Source organism: Gavialis gangeticus, unplaced genomic scaffold (genome assembly GCF_001723915.1).
Source record: "Gavialis gangeticus isolate Ggan-Ray unplaced genomic scaffold, GavGan_comp1, whole genome shotgun sequence".
Classification (NCBI taxonomy): Eukaryota; Metazoa; Chordata; order Crocodylia; family Gavialidae; genus Gavialis; species Gavialis gangeticus.
The window spans coordinates 430,460-454,735 of record NW_017728980.1 but is presented as its reverse complement, the minus strand read 5'-3'; the positions used below and the strand labels follow the sequence as shown (position 1 = coordinate 454,735).

At 45.6% G+C, this 24,276-nt stretch overlaps 1 protein-coding gene across 1 annotated transcript in view; it reads right to left on the bottom strand.

The window, feature by feature from the left end:
• Positions 1–903: 903 nt before the first annotated feature.
• Positions 904–24,276, bottom strand: part of DDX25 (DEAD-box helicase 25) — a 42,634-nt gene continuing 19,261 nt past the window's right edge. Inside the window, exons 4-11 of the mRNA XM_019508868.1 lie at positions 23,498–23,590; positions 21,459–21,561; positions 18,375–18,489; positions 13,935–14,112; positions 12,879–13,116; positions 10,969–11,131; positions 5,955–6,143; positions 904–1,108 (exon numbers count right to left, since the gene is read on the bottom strand). Of these exons, the coding sequence (XP_019364413.1) occupies positions 1,047–1,108; positions 5,955–6,143; positions 10,969–11,131; positions 12,879–13,116; positions 13,935–14,112; positions 18,375–18,489; positions 21,459–21,561; positions 23,498–23,559 (1,110 nt within the window). The 5' untranslated portion in view covers positions 23,560–23,590 and the 3' untranslated portion in view covers positions 904–1,046. The remainder of the gene's footprint in view (positions 1,109–5,954; positions 6,144–10,968; positions 11,132–12,878; positions 13,117–13,934; positions 14,113–18,374; positions 18,490–21,458; positions 21,562–23,497; positions 23,591–24,276) is intronic.

The following is a 24,276-nucleotide window of genomic DNA, read 5'->3' as shown; positions in this document are numbered from 1 at the left end:
GCTTTTTCATAAGCAACTTTTTCACTTACTAGTTGATAACTTTAAATTTCTCCAATAACAGGAAGAAACCCCCCCTAACTGCTTTATTATACCGCTTTCCCACTGTCCAAAGCACAACAGGAAAGGTACTGGATATATACTTGGTAACAAATAGAAAACAAAATACAAGACATATTTAAGCCAATCATCTCAAGACATAACCCCCCTCCCCGAGAAGTTAACCAAAGCTCCTGACCAAGTTCTGAGACACAACAGACCACAAATTTCTTGACTCTGCCTGAAATGCGAACCTGGAGTGGGTAAAAATAATCCAGAAAAATCAAAAGAGCATGTTTTAAATGAAAGAAAACTTAGTTCTTAAAGTCAGAAGCAGAGCCCAGGCTGTTCAGATCAATGGGGCAGGGTAAGTTTATTAAATCATGCCACCATCTAGTGGGAAGGAAGTTGCACATACATGCATATTGATATACCCACTCATTTAATATTTACATTTTGGATGCAATACAGAAGAACAAAAGTAAAATCTAACAGCTAAAATGCAGTGTCATTTCTTTTCAAATCCTCATCACAAACACCAATACTTCCCTATCTCTGTGTAAAATGCTGTAACCATTGCCATCTAGTGGCTAGCTTATTAAATGTAACTGTCAATTACTGTCCGCAGTGTAGGAGACATCAGGGTTTGTTTTTGTTTTTTTAGTAGAGTTTGATCTTTCTGAATTGTTTCCATCTACAAGTCACTTTTTTCTGGAGAGACATACCCTAGGGTAGCAAAGGGGAGCTGGGTCAGGGACAGAAAGCCCTTTTGAGCTTTTGTTGAACATGCCAATATCTTGGTAATATGAACCATGTGATTAAAAAACCCCCACAAGAATCATTAAAAGAAAAACGCAGAGCCAGTTCTGGGTCATATTATTTTTTTATTTTCCTAAATATTCTCAGACACATTAAATATGCTGGTAACTGTAATGTGGGTAGAGATTAAACCACTGAATTTTTTTTAACATGTAAACTGCCCTTTTATCATGGGTTCCTGTAGTTCACACTTAATATTCAATCTTCTCGAGCTCATCCATGTCATCTGGGTCCAGTTTCTTAATCTTGGTTTCTTAAAAACAAAACCAATCAAAACAGCAACAAATAAGTCTCCAAACTGCACTCCACCAGCGGTCACTCTTCTGCAGCAAGAATTTTATACAGAGATTTTGTTTTTGTTGGGGGATTTTCAAACTTTCTTGGAAAGAGATAATAAGAATCTTTAACTTATCAGGTCAATAATATTTATACAAGCATTATCACAATAATGGGGGCTATTAACAATCAAAGTAGAGCTACCAAGGGCCAAACTACAAACACCATGTGAGTATGAGACCTTAGTTTGTAGAGAATTTACCAGCACGCGAGTTTGACATCTCTGCTAACATATTCTAAAATAACTTTAAGAGTCTTTTCTTCCTTGAGATGTCCATTTAACAACTTTCTACCATTTACAATTGTTCTACAATTGGTGAACATTATCATGTATTTTCTTGCACAGTGTTATATATGTGGATGGAAATAGCTGTACGAGTATTCAGTATAGTATTTCCAGTCAAAGTACTTCAAGTGATATTCAAATAAACTTTGAGAAAGCACAATGTAAACTGGATTAAGGCAGCTGACAACATAAGGCTACTATCCAAGGGAGACAAAGGCTGGGAACTTCTCAAATTAAAAACTGAACAGTGTTAGATTTCTAGATGAATCCCAGGTGTTATGCCTTATCTCCTTACTTTGTAGGGATGTTGTGATAACTAGATAGTGTTTGGAAAACACTTAACAAATAAAGAGGGTTATATGCGCTAAGTATTATTCTAGCAAAATAATTAACATCCCTAAATCTCAAAGTTTAACAGCTTTACAGTGTAAAAGTTGTTAAAAAGAAAAATCAGATTATCCAAGATTAAGGTATTAAAAGATGAGTGGAATTAGAGATCACGCTTAAGGCTCATTTTACTAATTCCACTCCTGGCTGTGCACGTACAACTTGAAAAGGAAATGCTTTTTTTGCAACACAGAGTAAACTGGACAATTTTCTTGCTCCTGTCCCATGAAACAGGTTTATTTAGACCTAAACAATCTAAAATTATTATGAAAAACAGACACAAGATAGCTTTAGTGAGCATTTGAGAAAACTCCTGTCCACCAACTCATGTATTAAGATTAAAAGTTAACTGTACTGCTTACTGAGGTGGCCTGACATTGCCCAGCATAAAACTGGGAAAGCTAACCATCTGGGTTAAAATTTCCCATGTCAGGTTTCTGTCTCTCACAAGTTTCTGGAATATTTCAGTTTAAATGTTTTAGCAGTTTTGCTAACAAGACTAGGAATTACACTATCCCTCACCGTGCCCATGGTAAAAAGTGCATAAAAGTGTTAGAAACGATCTCAATGTCCCCAGGTCCTGATGTAGGGGCAAGAGACAGCCTTTAATTACAAGGCATGCTTTTTGCAGCCTGGAGGAGAGGTTCGGGGTTCAGGGAGGGGGCAGACTCAAATTTGCCAGTGTAAAGACAGCTTAGATTTCAGGTGAATTTTGAAGAGTCCCTTCATGGGACATGCTCTAGCCAAAACTTTGCGTACATCTGCAGTTCTGGGATACTGCAGGCAGCCCTTCTCCTGTTCTCTCTCTACCTGACCAGATGTTAAATTTATCTTGGAAAGATAAAGCTGCTGCTGTTTTTATGGCAGATTGCCTGTTTTTACAACACAACAAACAGTGTGAATATGTGGCCATTTGTGCTTTGTCCCACTTGAGAGAGAGAGAGAGAGGGAGGGAGAGAGAGAGTGTTTATCATGACAAATGTAATGCCTACCAGGACCCCCTGTGATCCTCAAAGATTGTGGAGGGGAGGAAGCAAGAGCTGATCCTGCAAGAAGATGAATTTAGGCAGGACAGAAACAGAACTAGTAAGGAGGGAAAAGGTGAAGGAGGAAAGAGGCCAGGATGAAAGTTGGTAACTGGACCCTACTGTTTTAGGAAGACTGACAAGAAGTTTGGAGTGGGGAGTTACACTGAAACTGAATGAAAAGTCTTGGGGTGGCTGGTAATGGAAACCACCCGGGACAGGAAACAGATTGAGGGTAACAAAGCCATGAGAATCTAGGGAGCATGAAAGAATTGGAAAGAGTAGGGCAAGATGGAGCAACTGGGAGAAAAGGAGATGTGAGTCAAAGGATTAAGATTAGAATTGCGGAGCCACCAGCTCTGGACCTCAAGAAGGCCAAGATGAAGAATCAGGGGTAGGACAGAAAGGTTGGAAGAGGGTTGTGCTCAGAAGGGAAGAGCAAAAGAATTCACTTCCCTCCCTCCCAAGCCAGGTTCAGCATTCTCAAGTCTCAGCATCCCTCTGCTCTCAGCAGATTTTACTGAAATGCATGGCACAGGGACCCTTTCCCCTCCAATACCATCCAGAGTGAAGAGAAAAAAACCTTTTCATGCTGTCACTTACCATCAGTTCAAGTGTCATAGGCCTGTGATACATCTAATACTGCAGATCATACACCTGAATACCAGTATGATGCTATATAATGACAAACCTGCTGCCCCACAGTTTGCAACCCCCCCACTGTAGCCGCCTCTCCCAGCACAGATGCCGTTTGCTCTGTGCAGTTGAACCTGCAAAGGTGTGGTGCTCCCAGGTGGGGGGGCTAGTCCGGAACTGGGCTCAGTGCAGGGCAGGCGGTGGTGGTCTGGGCGGCACTGGAGGGGTGGCTATGGCAAATTCTGGGGTGGCCACAGTATCCTCTTGTGCTGCCCGTGGGCTCCAGACCGTAACTGGGCTTTGTTTCAGAGGCTGCTGCGTGCACACCTCTGGGTGGGCAGTGGCAAAGGGACCTAAGGCAGTGAAACGCCAGATCCTCCCCTACCATCCACTCTGAGGCACACATGCAATCACTGCCAGCGCAGCACAGAGGCAGCACAGCTTCAGCCCCTCTACCCAGAGGCATGCATTCGTGCACTGCTCCAGCTCCCTGGGACTGAGCCGACCAGTAGCCTCCAGTGCAGTGCTTACCTGGGTCCCAGCCCCAGGAGGCGAGCTGAGGGTGAGCAAGGCTGGGGTCTGGGCAGGTCAGAGCAGCCATGGCACCTGTTCCCAGGGCCCTGGGGGTTTACCACAGCCAGGCCCTTGCACCGGGGGTGGCTCCACCCCACTGGCACTGTGCCTAGTGCACAGGGAGGATGAGCTTGGAGCTGGGAGCCCCCCACGCCTGGTGTCCTGCTCTGGCCAGGCAGCATCCCCTTGCAGGCTGGACAGCTGTGCCCCAACCCAGCAAAGCTGCACAGGCCAGACCCCACGTCAGGTGCCACTGGGCACCCCTGCCTGCCCGCCCACCCTCCCACTGCAGGCTGAGCCCACAGAGCCCTGGGACAGCTGCACTTCCCACCCAGTGCCCACCTTCCCAAGGGGCTGGCTGAGCTGACTTGTCCATGGTGCCTCCCCCTGCATTTGCTTCTCCCTGCACTGCCCAGACCCTGCCCCTTAGCACCAGCACTGCCCCCACCTGAGTGGGGCAAGGCATCCATCTGCCCGAGCCCGAGGCCCAAGACTCACCCACCCGCTGGGAGCCTCCTGCACAGTGCTTGCCCAGCTCTCCCCCCCTACCCTGCAGCTCCCCTCCAGAAACCAGGCTGAGCTGGAGGGTGCAGTCAAGAGGCAGCAGAATGTAGACAGCCTCTCTGCCTGTGCTCTCCTGACTGCCCCAGTGCCTGCTGTGGCGCTGGGACCTGTGGCTGCTCCACTCCAGAGAACCTGGAACAGCAAGGTAAATTTTTTTTAAAACAATTTCCTTGCACATATCCTGGTGTGCTGGGGAAAACATCTCCATGTGCCACTAACTGGCACATGTGCCGGGGGGTTGCTGATTCCTGACATAAGGTAAAATCTGGTTTTATGGGTAAGAGTTGAATGCAGTTGGATTCTATCCCTGCCTCTTCCAGAGTGTCTATGGGATACTGTAAAGGTTGCTTAACCCAGCTGGTCACTAACTGAGTACCAGTCACAAAACTCTGCAGTCTGACTTGTGGAAGTGCTGAGCCCTTGCAGGAGGCAGCAAAGTTGGTAAGAGCTGTGTTCTGAACATATTTTGAAACCTCAGGCCCTAAACATCTAGAACAAGGCACTCAAAAGCAGATGCTTCTGACTCTCATCTCTGCCTGCAGCAGTCAGATGTTACAGTGATGATGAGTGTCAGAAGCACACCCATAAAAAATTAACAAATCTGCCTTTAAAGCAGGGTTTCTATAGTGGGCAGTAAATAAAGCCTGAAGCCACACACACACACAACAGGAAGAACACAAAGCATTACGCACAATTCATCCACACCACTGAGGCAGGGAACCTGTAGAAAAGCAGCATGTCACCGGGCAAAGTTAGGCTGCCAATATATATGCTTGGGAGTGTGCACGTGGGGGGTGGGCTTTAATTAGAGTGGTTCCTGGACAGCCACAATAATTAAAATGCTGCAGCATCATGTGTACTAAGTCCCTGTGTGTTTAAAAATAGCCATGCAATGCTTTAATTAAAGCTCAATTTACAAACTGCAGTTAAAGCACCCCCATGGCCATTTTGAAATGTGTGTGTGTTGGGGGGGGGGAGCTTAATACATGTAATGCAATGGTACAGCATTTTAATTAGAATGTGTCAGAGCACATGTATAGGCTCCTTAGAGACTAGTGATTCACATGCACAGGGGTGCCAAATTAAGAAGAAACAGATGAGTTTAATGCTGATTTTCCTAATGTTTGAAAGTCTGATTTTTAAGCCTTTTAAATATGCTTTTAACACTGCTTTGGGTGTGCAAGTAACAGTATAGATTTACTGCAATACTGATTAAACAATATTGTTGCTATAGCTAACTCCTGCACGGCTGTGCCCTCACAATGCAGGGTTGATGGGGATATTATACTCACGGAAGTGCTCTTCAATCCTGTGTAGCAAAGACAAGTTATATCTTTCAATCATGTTGAAAGCCAGGCCCTTCTTCCCAAAACGACCTGCCCGCCCAATGCGGTGGAGGTAGGTCTCAAAATCTGGATGCTGCAACTGGTTTGTAGGGAGATTGAAATTCACCACAATTGTGACTTGTATCACATCAATACCTAGATCAGGATGGAAGAGGAACATTCTTACTGCCAAGAAGCCCACCTGAAATACAATCCACCCAGACATTAACCTGTCAGAAAGGGGAACAACCCATTCAGCTTCAATTAATCATATCCAATCTGTATCATGGGAAGAACTCTGTCGTCACAGAAAGTGGTAAAAATAACTATCGTATGGTTTAGGAAATTCAGCTAGAAGGGACTGTCCCATTAATATGCTCACAAACACTCGCAGTAAATGTGCTATTTGCGAATCCTTTGGGATTTGCTTCAAACTGTGAAGTCAAGTGAAGTCACAAGCCCCAAAGTGGGGCTACCTTCTGAATACTCAGTCTGAGTCTCCACCTTAACCTTGAATTTCCTGCTGTTGCTACCACTAGCTTATAGCTTTCCTAACTACCAGTTCTTTCAGCCAGTCTTGTCTAAAGCACTTTGTTTGGAGTCGCACACATCTCAGGACAGCCCACTCTAAAGCTGGATTGTATTTCTGAAATACTGCTAGATTAAAATTATGAGACTAAGATCACAGCTCATTTTCAAACTGCCTAAACTGCTTTAGTCACAGACACTTTTATGAAGGTAAAAGCAAGTTTCAAACAGAAAGAAAAAACACAACAACAGAAATCCAAACAAAAAGAAAAAACACAACAATACCCTAGTTTCTTCCCCTGCCCCTCAATTACCTAATGAAGTGAATAAGTTTCATATACAACTCAGATTAACACATCTGGAAGCTGCGTGCAATTCAGAGATCACCAACTTCACATGCTTCATGGATCTTAAGTTTGGCCCATTCATTTGGCAAAAACCTGTACATCTTAGGAGGGTTTTAAGGCATACAATCTATTTTTAGTGCAAACGTTTTGCAATTAAATGTAGACTTTACAGAGTCTGCAGAGAAAAAGAAATGCATACCACCAGAAAGTCTAGGAAGTACTTGAATTTCATTTAAAAAGTATTCACATAATTTTAAATATCTTGTACTCATAGTCTATCTCTACTGAGAAACACAGAGAAAATCCCAAATAAAAGATTTCTAGTCTAAGTAATATATACTTCCAACCCTAGCCATGTCTTCAGCAGAATACTACAGTTTTAAAAAACTAAAACAAAGGGAAAAAGTAGTTAGAAATGACTTGCTAGTGGAACTATTTGGTACTCATATATAACTTCTAGGGGCTTCAGGTTTCCTTACACCTACATAACAATTCAAATATGAACCTGTGGCAATTATGTGGTTGTATTATTTGTCTGGATGTTATATGTTGAAAGAGTTTTTTGGATGGGCTTTGTTCTGGGAAGGAACAGGTTAATGGCTGGATTGTAGAGGGGTTGGTTAATGGCACTCTATCCCTGGATGGTGCTGCCAGGGCCCCTGCCCAGAAGCTCAGGCTTTTTCTAGAAGCTGGTGTGGGGAGGAGATATGAGCAGAGGAGGCAGACAGCGCTTGTGCGAGTGTGGCCAGCCTACAGCCTGCTGGAGTCTATGGAAGCCTGCTGGTGCGAAACCCCGAGAGTGGAGAAGGGTGTCTGCCATATGGGGACTGAAGCTGAAAAGGCTGGAGTGGTAGAAAGGAGGCCATCTGCTGAGGGAAGCAGAGAATGAGGAAGAGTTCACTGCAGAGATGGTGACAATTGCTGCCTGCCACTGGAAACAGCCCCCAGCCCGTGGTGAGAGTGAGACATATTAGGCGACAGTTGTAAACATTTATTTTAAGTTCTATCTGCCCCGGTTACATTGTAGTGTTTTTCTATACTTCATAAAGTTGAGTTTTTTTCTTTGTGCCTAAGTTTAGCTGTCCTTTAACTGGGACATCACCTTGCGTGGAGTTTGTACCCTCATGGCCTTGGCTGACTTGGGGTCTCATCACAGAGCCACAAGCTCACTCCCTTATTTCATACACTGTTCCAAGTCGCATGCAACTCACTATACTATGGGTTGCTGACAAAAGACAAGCTACATCCCATTTCTTTACCCTCCACATTTAGGTGTGTTCTACCCAATATATAACCTTTAGTTAAAACCATGACATTAAGGCTGTGTGAAATTTTGCCAGGTGTTTCATTTCAAAGCTGTTTCAATGCGTTTCGAGTTTGAAACAGTGAAATTGTAATGAAACAAATGCATCAAAACAGCGTTGAAATGAAATGAGGACACTCGAAACGTTTCAAAAGTTTTGAAATGTTTTGTGTTTTGAAGTAGCCCCTGTGGTGGGAAGCAGGGGAGAGCCAGGGCTCTGCAGCCCCATGCAGTTGAGCCTGGCAGGGAGCGCAGCCCTGGTTCTCCCTGCCTCCTGCTGCCGGGCTGTGCTCCTATTGGCTCCGCCAGCCCCATGGAGCCCAGCCTGGCAGTGGGAGGTGGAGCGCAGCGCTGGCTCTGCTTGCCTCTCGCTGCCGGGCTGCGCTCCAATCAGCCCCTGGTTCCAGCAGCAGCATCTGTCTTCCCCAGTGCTGGATGCGGGCTGCGCCCAGCACTGGTCCCAGGCAGCAGCGGCAGCCTCCTGTCATCCAGCACAGATCCAGGGGTCCGCACCCCCGGGAGGAATCCAGCACAGCCCTGCAGCCTTCCCAGGGGTGCGAATCCCCAGATCTGTGTGCCGGATGACAGGAAGCTGCCGCTGCCAGGAAATTTTGCTTTCAAGACTTTGAGGTGCAGCTTCCGAGAAACCTCTGCACCTATCTCCTTAAAACTTGGCATGCTTCATGCACTTGGACAGGACTACCATTCCTGCAATTTGCATCTGAATCTGCCAATAAATGACAATGTTTTAGGCATTTTCATGATTCCTTATTATAGGCTATGGGCAAAACATCAAAACGAGTTGAAACAGTTTAGGCTAAACGAAATGGGACAGTGCTTCAAAATGAAACAACGAAATGAAACACCATCCCTTCAAAATGGCAGAACGGATGTAGAAACAAAACAACAGTGTTTTGCACAGGCCTACATGACAGTGTTGCCTTTTTTCATGTAGCTTCAGTATTTGAACATGTCTTCCTTATGCTACTCACTATTCCATTTTACTCGACAAAGTCTTTGTATCTATCCAGACAGGAATCTTTAATATAATCAATTGTTTTTATATGCTTGTCATCTTGCCACCTATGGAAGGTGAACCTTAATTAATACCCCAATCCATTCACTCCATAGGGCAGGGGTGGGCAAAATGCAGCCCGGCGGCCGGATGCGGCCCGCCAGGCCATTCTGTCCGGCCCGTGGGGCCCCTAAAAAATGTAGGAAATTAATATGAATCTGCCCTGGGCTGCCTGTCATGTGACCCACAATGGCTTTCTGAAACTCTGTAAGTGGCCCTTTCCCCAAAATAATTGTCCGCCCCGCTATAGGGTCTGCAAGTAGAGTTTAGACAGCTGATAGACATACCTTATTTCAGACACAACAGGCAGCTGACATGGGCATACTTTGCCACGGGTCATTTAAAATACAGCAAGAAGAACAGTCTAACATATATTCTTAAAGGAAGAGTACTTTGGGATTACACACAGTATGGCAAGACAGGACAACTGAAATTGCAGAGTCTAAAAACCAGGCAGTTCATGTAACATTTTTAGAGGTACCTAGTGAAACAAAGAGGCAGGCAGCTGATTTCACAGGCCAACCATGGGGCTGGCTGCCATTTTTACAGGCTTATTGCAGTGCGCTCCCCTCCATGCTGCCCCACACCACTGATTAGCTGCTATTTGGCTGAGAGGACTGTCCATCACAAGGCCCACCCCCCACCACTGACTGGTGGAGGGGGCAGGGCCATGCAATGGGCAGCCATCTCAGCCAATCAGCAGTGAGGGGTGGGGGAAGCTGCAATCTTGGCTGCTCCCCTTAGTGCTGGCAGCTTCCTTCCCCTCCCCCTCTCTCCAGCAGGCTGCAAGGCTGGGCCGCATCAGCCATGAGGACTGCTGGCTCCTGCTGGGAAGCAAACACTTTATTTTTTAGGAGTTTTTTTATTTTGCAGACATTGCCCGGTTTCACAGGTTCCACGAAGTCGCGAATTGAGTAGGTCCCTAGTTATAATGTGCTTATTTATTTATTTTATATACAACATTTTCACAACATTCTCAATTATTTTCTATGGATGAAACTCTTCCCCCAGTGAATGAATTTACAAGAGGAACATTTGCCTACACCTTGGAGTATTGTATTTCTTGTGGCTGACTTCAGAAAAGCCAACTGCAAACATACCAATCTGGTGGGCGACCAACACTAACAATTTCTCAACTGTAATGGAAGCTGTAGTGTAAATGGGTCGCACTCTGTTGTCTAATCCTATTAAAAACAAGAGTTAAAAGAAAAGAAACATTTTTAGCCTGATCCACACAATAGCTTCTACCACTGTTATCACCAGTTGTGAAGAACAGCCCTAAAGTTTAACAGGATAGATGAAAGGCTTGAGAGTTAATATGAGCAACAGCCTCCTACCAAGTCACACACTGCATCTCATAGAAAATTCCCAAGTTTGATCTGCTTGGAAATAAAAAAAGTCATTGCAGTATATCTGTAAGCCATAGGAATGAACACCTGCTATACCAGCATCACTGACTTGATATCTAGAAACACAACAATCCCACAAATTCATGATTGTGCGTGTGACATTACTATAGCAGAAAGTTGACAAGCAGGTCTTAATACATGAGAGTTTACAGGATTCTATACCAATGATTTCCTCTGCTGCACCCTACACTAGGTTTTCCATGCTAGGCTGGTAGAGGAAGGACTTTGTAATGCAGAAACATTACAGGTTGGATGCCCTATGGGAGTTCTCTTATTCCTAAGTGAATCCACTTGCTTCTCTAAGTATCAAAGGCAGTACCTCTAGCACAGACATTCGTAGTGATAAGGACCTTCTCTTTTCCATCACGAAATCTTTGGATTATAGCTGCCCGCTGCTCAACTGTCAGCTCCCCACTCAGCATGGCTACTTGGTGCCCATCATGAATCATTTGCAGAGAGAGCCATTTCGCATTTCTACGAGTCTAAAAGAACAAATGCAGAAAATGAGCGCGATTAGACCTCTGCTAAGGGCTCCAGCTGGGCCCCTTTCAAATGCTTACAACAGTCATCCTTACACTTTGGGAAAGGAAAACATTTCAGAGGAATATCTCTCTGGTTGGCTCTTTACAGGGCAGGCATGGGGGAATGAGATGCGTGGACAACATTTACATGAAGATGCAGGGAAAATGTGGGTCTCTTACTGAATGGGGGAGGCAACCTAGTGATACATGATGAGGAAAAGGCTGAAGTGCTCAATGCCTTTTTTACCTTGGTCTTCACAGGCAAGATCAGGCTACTGCACCAAGCACCACAGTTTGGGGAGAAGGTGAAAAGCCCTGTGCTGATAGAACAGGTTAGGGGCTATTTAAAAAAGCTGGATGTGTATAAGTCCATGGGGATGGATACAATGCATCTAAGGACACTGAGGGAGTTGACTGATGTGATTGCAGAATCGTGACAAATCAGGGAAGGTCCTGGATGATTGGAAAAGGTCAAATATAGTGCCCATCTTTAAGAAAGAAAAGAAGGAGGAACCAAGGAGCTACAGACCAGCTAGCCTCACCTCAGTCCCTGGAAAAAACACAGAGTAGGCCCTCAAAGAAACCATTTCTAAGCACTTGGAGAAGAAGGTGATTAGAAACAGTCAGAATGGATTCACCAAGGGCAACTCATGCCCATGCCTGACACATGTGATTGCCTTCTATGATGAGATGACTGGCTCTGTGGATGCAGGGAAAGCTGAAGATGTAATATACCTTGACTTTAGCAGGGCTTTTGATACTGTCTCCCACAACATTCTTACAAGCAAGCTGAGGAAGTATAAGGTGAATGAATGGACTGTCAGGTGGATAGAAAGCTGGCTGGATTGTCAAGGTCAACAGGTAGTAATCAATGGCTCAATGTGTAGCTGGCAGCCAAAATCAAGTGGAGTACCTCAAGGGTTGGCCCTGGGGCTGATTTTGTTCAATATCTTCATTAACTATCTGGAAGATGGGATGGACTGCACCCTCACCAAGTCTGTGGATGACACCAAGCTGAGGGGTATAGTAGATAGACTGCACGGTAGGGCTAGGATTCAGAGTGACCCAGCCACACTGGAGGATTGGGCAAAAAAAGAAATCTCATGAGGTTCAACCCATGAGAATCCCATGTGCTGCTACAGCCTGGGGACTGACTGGCTAAGCAGCAGCTCTGCAGAACAAGACCTGGGGGGTTACAGTTGACAATAAGAGAGATATGAGTCAGCAGTGTGTCCTGGTTGACACGAAAGCTAATCGCATACTGGGTTGCATTGGTAGGAATGTCTGTTCCTACCAATGCAATTTTTGTAATGCCAGCAGAACAAGGGAAATGATTATTCCCTGCTATTCAGCACTGGTGAGGCCACATATGGAGTACTGTATCCCGTTTTGGCCCCTCCGCTATAGAAAGGATGTGGACAAGTTGGAGAAAGTCCAGCAGAGAGCAATAAAAATGGTTCAGAATGCACCACAAAGAAAGAAGTCAAGGAAGGCAAAGATATAAGAGAGTCTGGAGGAAAGGGTTAAGACAATATGGTGTGAGCAGGAATCCTCAAATGACATTCCAAGTACCACTGCTCAAACCCCTATCAAACTTCCTTACTCTGTTGCAATTGGTACTACAGCACAGGTCATTTTAAATCTGATCTACAAAACCAGTAACTCTCCCAGTAAGAAGCCAGTTAGCATGGCATCAAAAGAACTTTACCTGGCAGAAGACTATAGCTTGGCCCACAGTGATGCTGCCGTAGACATTACAGAGAGCTTTGTATTTCTCGCTATTATTCTCACACAGAAAATAATACTGCCTGATATTATTTAACGTCAGCTCCTCTCTGCGGAGTTTTATTACATTAGGATCAGGGACAATGCGTTCAGCAAATCGCCACACTGCATCCTCAAAGGTTGCTGAGAAGAGGAGCATCTGACAATCCTGTGATAAAGCTCTAGAAGAAAGAAAATAGTAAATTGTGCAGCAGTGACATTACATTAATCTTTCCTTTGCCAATACTTTTTCTTAATGTTTAAAATTTCTCCCACTTCACAGTGGCAAACTCTTAACAAAGTTGTGCTTCTATGCAATCCATTATCTGAAATAAGATCAGCTTCTATGCAATAAATTACCTGAAATAAGATCTGCATCAATAAAGTCAGGTAATAATAGTTCTGCTCTTATGCTAAGCAGACCCTTACACTCTCTATTATTTAAGAGTTTGGGTGAGGGCCTCAAAAGTTGATTTTCCTCAGCTTGCAACAAAAACATCCAAGCTACAGACCATTTCTTCTGTTTTAAGAGTTTTGGGGATTAATGCCAAAGCTACATCTTCTCTTCATCACAATGCAGGCTCTTTACTTCGCTGCTTTAGAACTCAGCACCATCCACTATCTTGCCCTAAGCAAGATATCAACAGAAGGAAGTGGCAGGTCTCAAGATCAAGCTGGGAGGCTCTCAAACCAGCATACCTTGCTTCGGCCATGATAAACTAGAAAAAATACCTTGGCTTTTAATTCTACATAAGACAATCTTTCAACAATCACACTGGATACCAGGCAAAAGGTGTCATATTAAACTTGACCAATTTTTTTACATATTTATTACAAAACTTTGATTTGGCCCATTCTGATTTTGGCTCAAACTGATTCAGATATAAACAGATTTACAAGCTAAAAGTGAAAATTAAAAAAACTAAGCTACTATTTGTCCCACCTTCAGAATATACACTGGAAGGGGGAAAAAACAAAATAAGCTAACTAGAGTATCTACCTCTGAACACGGATACTCTGGTCTGAGAAACCCTGGGTGTTAATCATGACATCTGCTTCATCCAGCACAAACACAGAAATCTTCTTCAGATCCATCAACCTCAGTTTGAAACACCAGTCTAGGGTAGTCCCTGGAGTTCCTATTACTATCTGTTCTTCGATGACGGCACCTCTTGGAACTGGAAGATGGGAAAATTATATTAGACTTGACCTCAGGAAAGCAAAATATTTGTATTGCACTTGTAGCAATGAACAGATGAGAAGTCTCAATGGTGCACAGTAAAACATGACTATGATTTAACAGCCAATTTTCCAGTCAGAACACTGTAGATAGTACTGAATTTCAAGCAGTCTGCTGGCAATGGTTCTAGAACAAAGTTTTAAATCCGTGTTACTGACGTTTGATTGTCAGAACTAAGGTTCTTAAGGAATCTGTTTCGAAGAAGCACAGTTACAAAGAGAAACAAGTGTTTTTTCCGCTGGAGACTGGGGCATGCCTTTCCCCCAAGTTACTTACAATTTCTAACCTCACACTAGGGGTGCATCAACAGATTTTTGGGGCCGATACCAATAGCCGATTTTTAAGGAGGCATATCAGGTGATACTGGTCCAATTTCTGATATGCAGCCTGGGAGCTTAAAGAACAGCATCCAGCTGGTAAGTCTGTTATGGTGGAACCAGGGGGGGCCACAGCTAGAGGTCCCTGCAGTGAGGGAGGGAGTAGAGGTGGGGGTGGGGCTGGGGCAGGCGCTGCCTAGCCGGAGCAGGGCAAGATGTGGGACAGAGCCATGGCTCATCTGGGCAGCATAAGAAAGGGTGGGGGGCTCTCTCTGCTGCATGCACCTTGGGTGGCATGTGCCCCCAAATCTGTGTGGGGCAAGGGCAATCTTGGGCCAGGGCTCTTCCTGGCCCGGCTACGCTTGGGGTGGACAGTGGCACTGGGAGGGAAGCTGGGGGGGAGGGGCAGCACCCACCCCAAAATTTGCTGTAGCCTCCCCCTACCCCTCCTCCCAGCACTGCTGCCCGCCCACCCCATGTGCAGCCTGGCCCATCCCCCACCAGGAAGAACCCAAAACTGGCCTGGCCTCAGCCCACAGCAGCAGACCACTTCTTCCCATGAAGATCCAGGGGCACATGCCTCCCCATGCCCTCCTGGGGTGCATACAGCATCAGGAGCTGCTCCCTTCCCCATACCCCCTGGACGAGCCACAGCTCCGTCCGATGACCTCCTCTGTCCCGGCTGTGCAGTTCCTGTCCCAGCCCTACTCCCTCCCTCACCACAGGGGCCTCAATCTTCCTCCCCCCCGCCCCCCCTTCCACCACTGCAGACTTATGGGAGGGGAAGCTGCTTCAGAGTGATGGAGAGTGGGGAAGGGGGAAGGATCTGTAAGAGAAAGGTAAGTGCCTGGGTGTCTGGGTGTGTACATGCATCTGTGCACGTCTGTGTGCACATGGACGGATCTGTGCGCATCTGTGCTCATGGCAGGTAGAGTGTAGTCTCTGTGGGTCCACGGGCAGAGAATGAGTAGAGCGCGTGCCTGTCTTCGTGCATCTGTACATGCACGTGTCTGTGCACGTATCCATGTGTCTGTGTGCATCTGTGCGTGCCCACATGTGTCCGTGCTCATAGCAGGTAGAGTGTATTTGTGTGCATCCATGTGCAGAGAATGAGTACAGTGCACGCCCATCTGCATGTTTGCTTGCGTGTGTTTGTGAGTGCATGTGTGCATGTTTATAGTAGGGAAAGTGTGTTTGCGTGTCCATGTGCAGAGTGCGCACCCGTCTGTATGTGTGTCTGAGTGCGTGTCTGTGTTTGTGTCAGAAGGGAGTGTGCTTGTCTCTATGTGTCTATGTGCAGTGAGTGAGTAGAGTCTGTATGCACGCTTGTGTGTGTGTGTGTGTCCATGGGCCTGTGTGTGTGGTCAGGGTAGATAGCAGGGAGTAGGGGTGGGCATGTACTCCCCCACCCCCAGCCCAGTAGAGTCCACCCAGCCTCCCTCGCCAGCACCAGGAGGGGAAGGGGCCCCTCCCTCACCCCCCTGTAGCCCAGCTCCCTAGTGGGAGAGGGTCTCCAATTTTGTGTTTGCCCAGGGTCCCAGTACACATTAATCTGCCTCTGGGAGGGGTGAAGCGGGGCCAGATGCAGGGCTCCATCCCTGCCCACCTACATCATTCTTGTTGGGCAATTTGCTAGTTTTCTTTATATTGGTGCTGATCTGATATCGGACCGATCTACTGGTGCACCTCTATCTCACACCACCGTTTTAAACATTGCATATACAAACAGCCTTGTTAGCATTAAGATCTTACACACGGAATATGCCTACACCTATTGGAATAATAAAAAAGTAGGGCTGAAAGGGACCTCAGGAGGACATCTAATGCAATCCCCTGCTTAAGGCAGAATTGACCACAGCAGTGATGCTCCTGGTGGTTCCACTCAAACACAACTTAACTGCTCCAATTCAACTGCTTCCGAGCTCTTAAGAGATTGTTCTTCAAATAGGAACATCATCTAGCTCTTAGCGCTTTTCATACATGAGTCTGAAACCACCTACAGCAAAGGCTAGTACTATCACTACTTTATAGATAGGAATGCCAAGGAATAGAAAAGGAAAAAGCAAAGATTTCCTCTCATCAGCCAGCATAAAAGCTAAGGACAGAACCCAGGCTTCCCACATTTCACTGCAATGCTCTGACTACTAGACTACACTGCTGCTTAACTCAGAATTTCAGATCTGTGCTGTGGGCACTAAGTCTCTGCGAATAGGGAACTATTTGATTCGGATTAGGCCGATTCGGATGCCAGAGAATCTATTTGGAGATCCAAATAGTTTTTCCGATCCAATTCGGCCAAATCGCTTCAGAAGATTCAGAGATTCGACCAAAGAGTATAATGGGGAATCAATGAAATATCTATAACTTTGTTGCCCTTTGGCTGATTCAGATGCAGCTTGCAGGGATGATAGCCTCTGGGGAGAGCATAACATGTGCTACGTTTCAAGGTGACATGTGCAGGGGTTTCTGGGAAACTGCACCTCAAAGTCCTGAAAGCAAAACTCATGTCACGTGTGTGTGTTAAGTCACAGATGGGTGAAAACTGCCGGGATGGTAGCTCTTGCTCAGGCCACAAAGCCTGCCAAGTTTCAAGGAGATAGGTGCAGCGGTTTCGGGTAACCTGTACCTCAAGCTGCGGACAAGCAAAACTCGTGACATGGGTGACCCTGTGTGTGTTAAGCCGCAGAAGGGTGAAAGCTGCAGGTCTGCTAGCCCCTGCTGAGGCCACAAAGCTTGCCAGCTGTCAAGGAGCTAGGTGCAGGTTCTGGGGCCCTGCAACTGACTGTGCTTGTGCAACTGACAGTCTCCATCTTGGAGCAGAAGCAGTTCCTGGCTCTGTATTGATTCTTTCCTCTCTTTAGTCTGTGGGTTTTGTAGGTGTTAATCCTTGATCATTAACTCGTTATCAAGTAGCTAGCTACTGTGTATTGAGCTGGTCCCTGAGTGAATCATGACTGATTGGTAACACAGCAGCTTAGCAGCCAGGCCTGCAGTAGTTCCCCCCACCACCCCCACCCCCATGCCCCAAGAGAGAGACACTTGCACAAGTATCCATGTGAGGAGTTTTGGATGTCAGCAGCTAGAGATGCAGGGCCCCAGAACCCAGAAGCTCTGCACCTATTCCCGGGATCTCTTAGAGGAGGGGAAAAAAAGATTTTGACAAAATATGATGCTTATTGAATTTAATTCTAGGGAATACCAAGCACCAAAATACAAAATAAAAACCAATATATCTGGAGACATTTTTTTGGTCATTTAAAATACTTAAATATACTCACAAGAGGCTGTTACCTAAAAAGAGAAAACAACCATTTCAGAGAACCAAATCGCAGCTTAAACTGTGTTCCCTAAGCAAAAAAAAAAAGCTTTACACAATCCAGGGTGATCATCTGCTAACTAGTTCACATTGAATCTACTTAACAAAAGCATGATTATAGGCAGGGTATAGTTGAACAGAAGTGCTGTAATCAGGTCTCTAGACATGACAGCATACATTGTGAAAAAGACAGTATGAGGCTGTCCAGGAAAATCTGGAGGCAGAAATTAAGAATTTAGTTCTGAATTATGACAGCCTGAAACCCCTTTAAGAACAAAGGCACAGATGTAAAAAAAAAAAAAAAAGCAACTGACATATGGTGACAAGACTGACGTACTTTATAACAGTACAAAAAATTAAACATGTGTCCATAAATAAAAGTTCTAATTAGACTGTGTACTTCACGCAACTCTGCATGGGTCTCTTACACACAGGTTAATGCTTGTGGTAGTAATGGATTCCAGTTCTCACTGGGGCCTCTGAGTGTTACTGGAATATAAATGCAATAATATATATACCACTATTAAATCTTTCCTGCATCTTCTGATGAGAGTGAACATAACGTACCTTTGTTTCCTCGGACAGCATATGAAACTCTGACATCAGCACAGAATTTTCCCATCTGTTCAACCACTCGTCCAGTCTGCAGAGCCAACTCAAAGGTTGGAGCTAAGCAAAGACACTTGCAGAGAGACAATGAACAAATGGTTAAGGAGCAAGAGGTGGACAAGACAGAAGACATCATGTACATTTTTCTGGTCAAAAGGGAAACCTTAAAGAATGAGTTCAAGAAAGCAGTCATGTGACAAAAGACTATGTAAAGCTGTACTCTGCCAGAAAAAGGTTGTTTTATACCAGATGGTATACCAGATGGCAGCATCTCATGTATTTGCAATAATCAAACAAATGAAAAAGCAGAAGATGGAGAACCTGATGCTAAATAAATTGTGTATCAGTTCTAAGTTTAAGCAAAGTATTTAATGGTCATGTACATGCTAGCCAGCTGGTTATCATATACCTGAATGATGTGGTTAACTGTTTTTGGACTTTATTAGCAAAATAAAAACGGCAATAAGTTTAAAGTGAATGTGAAACTGAATACATCTTTTTGCTTATGAATTCATTGCCAGTATTTATGGTGGTGTAATGCAACCTGCTTCTGGAATTTGGATAAAACTTAGATTCAGCTAGCATGGGTGAGAATAGGGAAAAGTAGAAGCACTTTACACACTGTAACATTTCACTTCCAAAACAGGTTAGCTTATCCTGAAATCCAATAAGGACGCTTGAACTATAAGAGCAATTAAGTGAAAATTAACATTGCATATAGTTATTCTTCAAGCTCATCTCCACATTTCCCCAGACTTAAAATCTGGCCTAAATCCACAGTAGGTACATAGGTAAAATATTTTTTAAGCATTGTCTTTGGTTGGAGCTTTTAAAAGTCTATCTGATGCTGTGCAATGGTTTTTGCTTTATAATATGAATGATTTACGCTGTGATCACATTTCATTACAAAAAGCATCTATACCCGAAATTCTAAACGGACTACGTTTTCAAGATAAAGGAATAAGATTTATACTGCAAGTGCCTGAATACTTCAAATGTAACAACATCATAAAACTCAAGAAAAGCCAAGGGATATAGAACCAGCAACACAGTTTGTTTTAAAAAAAATGGGGTTAAAAGAAGTTTCAAGCATTGCAGCAACCCCAAGTCTCCCTCTACCTTATTTTTTTTACAATTATTTCCCTACTTTTAAGAAATATTTGTCCCATTATTGCATAAAAGACTCACAAATTAGGAACTGAGGGTATTTAAGAGCCGCTCTAATTAAAGCGCCCAGAGTGTCTTGTGTATCAGCATCCCTGTGCCAACTAATTAGGTGCCCACCAACTGATTGCATCTGGCCCAAGGCTGTCCCATGGTGCTCTACATGAGGTTGAACCCTGCCTGCTCTCACCCTGTGCCTGCCAAAGAACACTGCCCTGGCCCCAGCCAGTGCACATAGCTTCCCAGTGGGGCTGCTGCTGCAACCACTTGGGTACTGCTTGGCTCCCCTGCCTCCAATGGCTCCTCCTCCTCCTGCCCCTGCCCAGGCAGCAGGTTGGGGGTTGCAGAGAGAGAGGTGCGGGTTGCGGAGCTGCATCTGGGTAGCTCCTACTCCAGTTCCAGCTCTGGCATGTGGGGCTCCAGCTCCTAGCTGCCTTTCACCAAGTGCCTCCTGGAGCTGGAGCCCCACATGCTGGGGCAGGAGTTGCCGGGCTGCAGCTTTCCCCACATCTGCTGCCTGGCACATGTCCCCACAGCTTCCCCATATAACCTGCTGCCCAGACCAGCAGGGGCAGGAGGAGCCACTGAAGGTGGAGGGAGCTGAGTAGTACCTGGATGGTGGCTGGAGCCAGGGCAATGCTGTCTGGTTGGTGTGGGTGGGAGCATGGCTCAGGCTGCCTGGAGCAGGAGCGGGCATGGCTCAGTCTCATGGCTCAGTTCAATGCAGTGTGGCAAATGACACCTGCACGACACCCGGGGTGAGCTCTGCTGCATGTACCCCTGTCCTCTCTTCCCTCCTTCCCCCGACCCCAAGCTGGATCCCAGAACCTAGTGCACCAGCACCCCCCGCACGTATGCACATACTCACCCCGCACCCACCCCTCTCTGCATACCCATCCCCACACCATATACAAAAGTAAGACTTTAATTTGAGTTATTATGCAATCACTTTTATATGCACTACAAAAAACCATAAGTCAGGACAAAAAATATTTCTTGAAATAAAATTAAAATATGTTATAGTAGATGCTTGATTTTAGTATACAGTAAAAGTTCCATTAACCTTCACCTTACAAGCCAGCATACTCTATTAACAGGCATGCCAGCTTGTAAGGTAAAGTGAAACCGGAAGTGCCCACCATGGCACTTCTGGTTTCTCCGAGCCCCCACGGCCCGAGTCAAAGCAGCTTGTGCTGCTGAGCCCCCAGGGCCTGGGGGCATAACAGGCTGCATAGGGCCTGCCTCCCTGTCCCGCAGGGCCTGTGGAAGGGCCAGAGATGCTGCGGGAGGAGCAGAGATGCCCCAGATGCAGAGGGAGAAGCGGTGGCCCGAATAGGCAAGTGCGCCTGTTCGGGCTGCTCATTTAACCAGCATATTTTGTTATCTGGCATCCCTCATTCCCGGGGGATGCTGGATAACAGAGCTTTTACTGTACAATGTTTTTTATCTATAGTTTGTTAAAGTGGTACCTGGTGAAAGATTTTATTTGTGCAGCCCTCAACAGCTCAGAACTCATTAAGTAGCCCTCCAGCTGAAATAATTACCCACCCCTGATTTAAGATGACCCCCTGATGATTCTAGACATGGAAAATTATAACACATGTATTAGTTTTCCATGTCTAGAATCTAATTATTGGGGGTCATCTTAAAATTCAGGGTTATCTTGGATTTGGGCGACACCATACCATTCAAAAACTGATAGTACAAACAAAGCAAACATGAGTTATTTAAAACCATGCCATTATAGTAGCCATAGATATTATGGTAACAGCAGTAAAATATTCAGACTGATCCACTTTCTAAGATGCCACATATTCTCTCTCTCTAGTATATGTGTAAACAATCCCTCCCAAATTAGTCTTTTTCTGCCCAAGTTACCTGTGGATATTTCACAGCTGCATTAACTCTGCTTAGCATGGCCAGGACAAAAGCTGCAGTTTTCCCGGTCCCTGACTGGCTTTGTGCTATAAGATTTTGAGGTCTGCAAGACAACAGAACAGCTTAGTTACAGATAAAGTTTTCTAATTAAAACCATAAACACTACAACACTATACAAGTGTATACGGTACTCTATAAACACAGATCAGGATCCCTTATTCCAAAGTGTTTGCATTCCAAATAGAACAAGAAAAAACTACAAGGTAGTAGCTCAACAGAAATTTGTGGACATGCAAAATAGGGTTTCTAGAGAGACTGTCTAAAGTCAGACAGTCCCTTTTATTTTGGGATGCCACAAAAGTACAAGGCCACTGTCCCATTCTAAGCATCTGTGAAGTATCTGAAATGACACTTTTTCCCAGGTCAATCGGGGCAAATTTGAGTTAATTGCCATTCAAGCTGTGTGTAAGCCCCATGCCTGTTTTGATTCTTGTCAAAACCCAGGATCATCAGATCCAGTGTAAACCTAACTTCTGCTTTAACCCTAAAAGGGGGTTTTTAGGAAAGGAGAGAAGACAGGAAAAGTATACCCTAAACAAGGGGCAGCATAGATAGGATGACCAGGGTGGGAGGACCAGGGCCAGGGCGCAGGCACCCATGTGCAGCAACGTCTGGAATGGCCACCTGCTGCTAACAGCCTCATGTCCTGCTGCTGCAGCCACTACCAAAACCCAAGCTGGACGTGGCAGCCCCGGACAGCTGGCTGGTAGAGCCACAAAGGCCGTGCAAGCAGAGCCTTTCCTAGCGTACAGTGAATCAGGGCAATCGCCTCCAGTCCCGTGCTTTGACATCCCGGCTCTGAGGGCTGTGGCAGAGCTGTTGCCTAGTAGGGGTGTGCAAAGCAGGCTGTATTTGATTTGAATTTGGCTTGATTCGGGGGCCAGTAATTTGATTAGCTGATTCTGTGCTCCGTGGCAGACCCGGAAGTGGACCGAAAGTGCTTCTGGCCCACTTCCAGGTCTGCCGCCAAGCACGCTGGGGACCCCTCGGTGCTCCCATGAGATGCTCCATTCACCCCACCATCTCAGCGTTCATGAGCCGTGCTGGTACCTTGAAGTACATAGAAAAAACATATAAGGCTGCGTCTGTGTCTGAATCGTCAAATCTCTATGAACTGTATCGGAGGCTTCTGATTCTATTTGGAGAGATTAATGGGTCTCTTGATTCAATTCGGATTCGGAGATTTGGCTGCTGAACTGGGCTGAATCTCCTCTGAATCGAAACAGCAACTGAAGCTTTGCATAGCCCTACTGCCTAGCACCCGCCCTGCAGCATAGCCTGGCCTGGAGCCCCTGCAAGCCTGCTGAGCATTGGGCACTGGAGCTCGGCGTCCCCCAGCCCAGCCCTCCCCTCAGCTATTCCATGGTGCAGGCTGTGCCAGTGGCAGCACTCTCAGTGCCAGAGCCACCACCTCCACCCTGCTCTATAAAAATGTTAAAGGGCCCCCGCACAGGCTGATTTGTCCTGGGCCCTGCACCTCCCTAAGGTCGGTCCTGCATACAGGGGCCATCCCCAGCCAAGTCCAGCCTCTGCAAGGAGGGAATGGAGCTTGGCCACAAGCCTCTGCACTGTCCTGCCCTGCTATCAGGGCTCCTGGGAGTCCTGGGGTGCGTGTGTGTGTTGGGGGGGGGGTACTGCATGCATGTGGGGTGCATGTCACAAGCCTGGGCACACCAGAGCTCCCGCCCTCCCCAGGTGCTGAGGAGACCCTGCCAGACCTGCCTAGGCTCAGCCTGAAGGAGAAGATGAGGACCTAAAACTTGATATTACAAGACACAGAACAGCAGTAGAAAAATCTCAAAGAGCCCGATGACACAAACCAAGGATGACATGCAGACAACTTTGGAAGGGACATTTGGAATCTGCCAGGGTATGGGAAAAGGCAACAGGCAGAGAGGCTAGAGAGAAAAATGCTACAGAATGGTTTTGTTCTCGATGGATAAAACATGCTGTTTAGACACTATATCACAAGTACTTACGGGTGGGCTACCATCATAGGAAGAGCAGTCTCCTGGATCTTTGATGGTCTGTTGAAACCCATGGCATAAACCCCACGGAGTAACTCCTCCTTTCTGTCAAAAGAAAGAAGAATTCATTACAAGCAAGTGACTGAGATACCCTAGTATGTATAATTTAGGTAACATAACAAAAAGCATCCAAACTCACTCCTTCCTTATTCTCATTTTCTCCCAAAAGATTTTTGTTCGTTTTGTTATTCCCCAATGTTTTGTGTAAATAAGCAATAATAGCTGAATCAAAATGAACAAAACTCTTCCATTTAAAGTTTTCATAGATTCACAGATGTTAGGGTCGGAAGGGACCTCAATATATCAAGTCCAACCCCCTGCCTAGGCAGGAAAGAGTGCTGGGTTCAGAAGACCCCAGCCAGATGCCTATCTAACCTCCTCCAGAAGACCCCCAGGGTAGAGGACAGCACCACCTCCCTTGGGAGCTCATTCCAGATTTTGGCCACTCTAACTGTTAAGAAGTTCTTCCTAATGTCCAGTCTAAATCTGCTCTCTGCTAGCTTATGGCCATTATTTCTTGTAACCCACAGGGGCGCCTTGGTGAGTAGAGCCTCACCAATTACCTTCTGCGCCCCCCTTTCACCATAGAGAAGTCAAGTTAGTTACCAGTGACAGCTGCATATATCCAAAATGCATCCTGTTAAAAGTGTTGAGTATCAGTACCTTACATAGGTAGGCAGCCATTAGTACAAATATTTTTAGCAAGAAGTAAGATCAATTACTTCACCTTC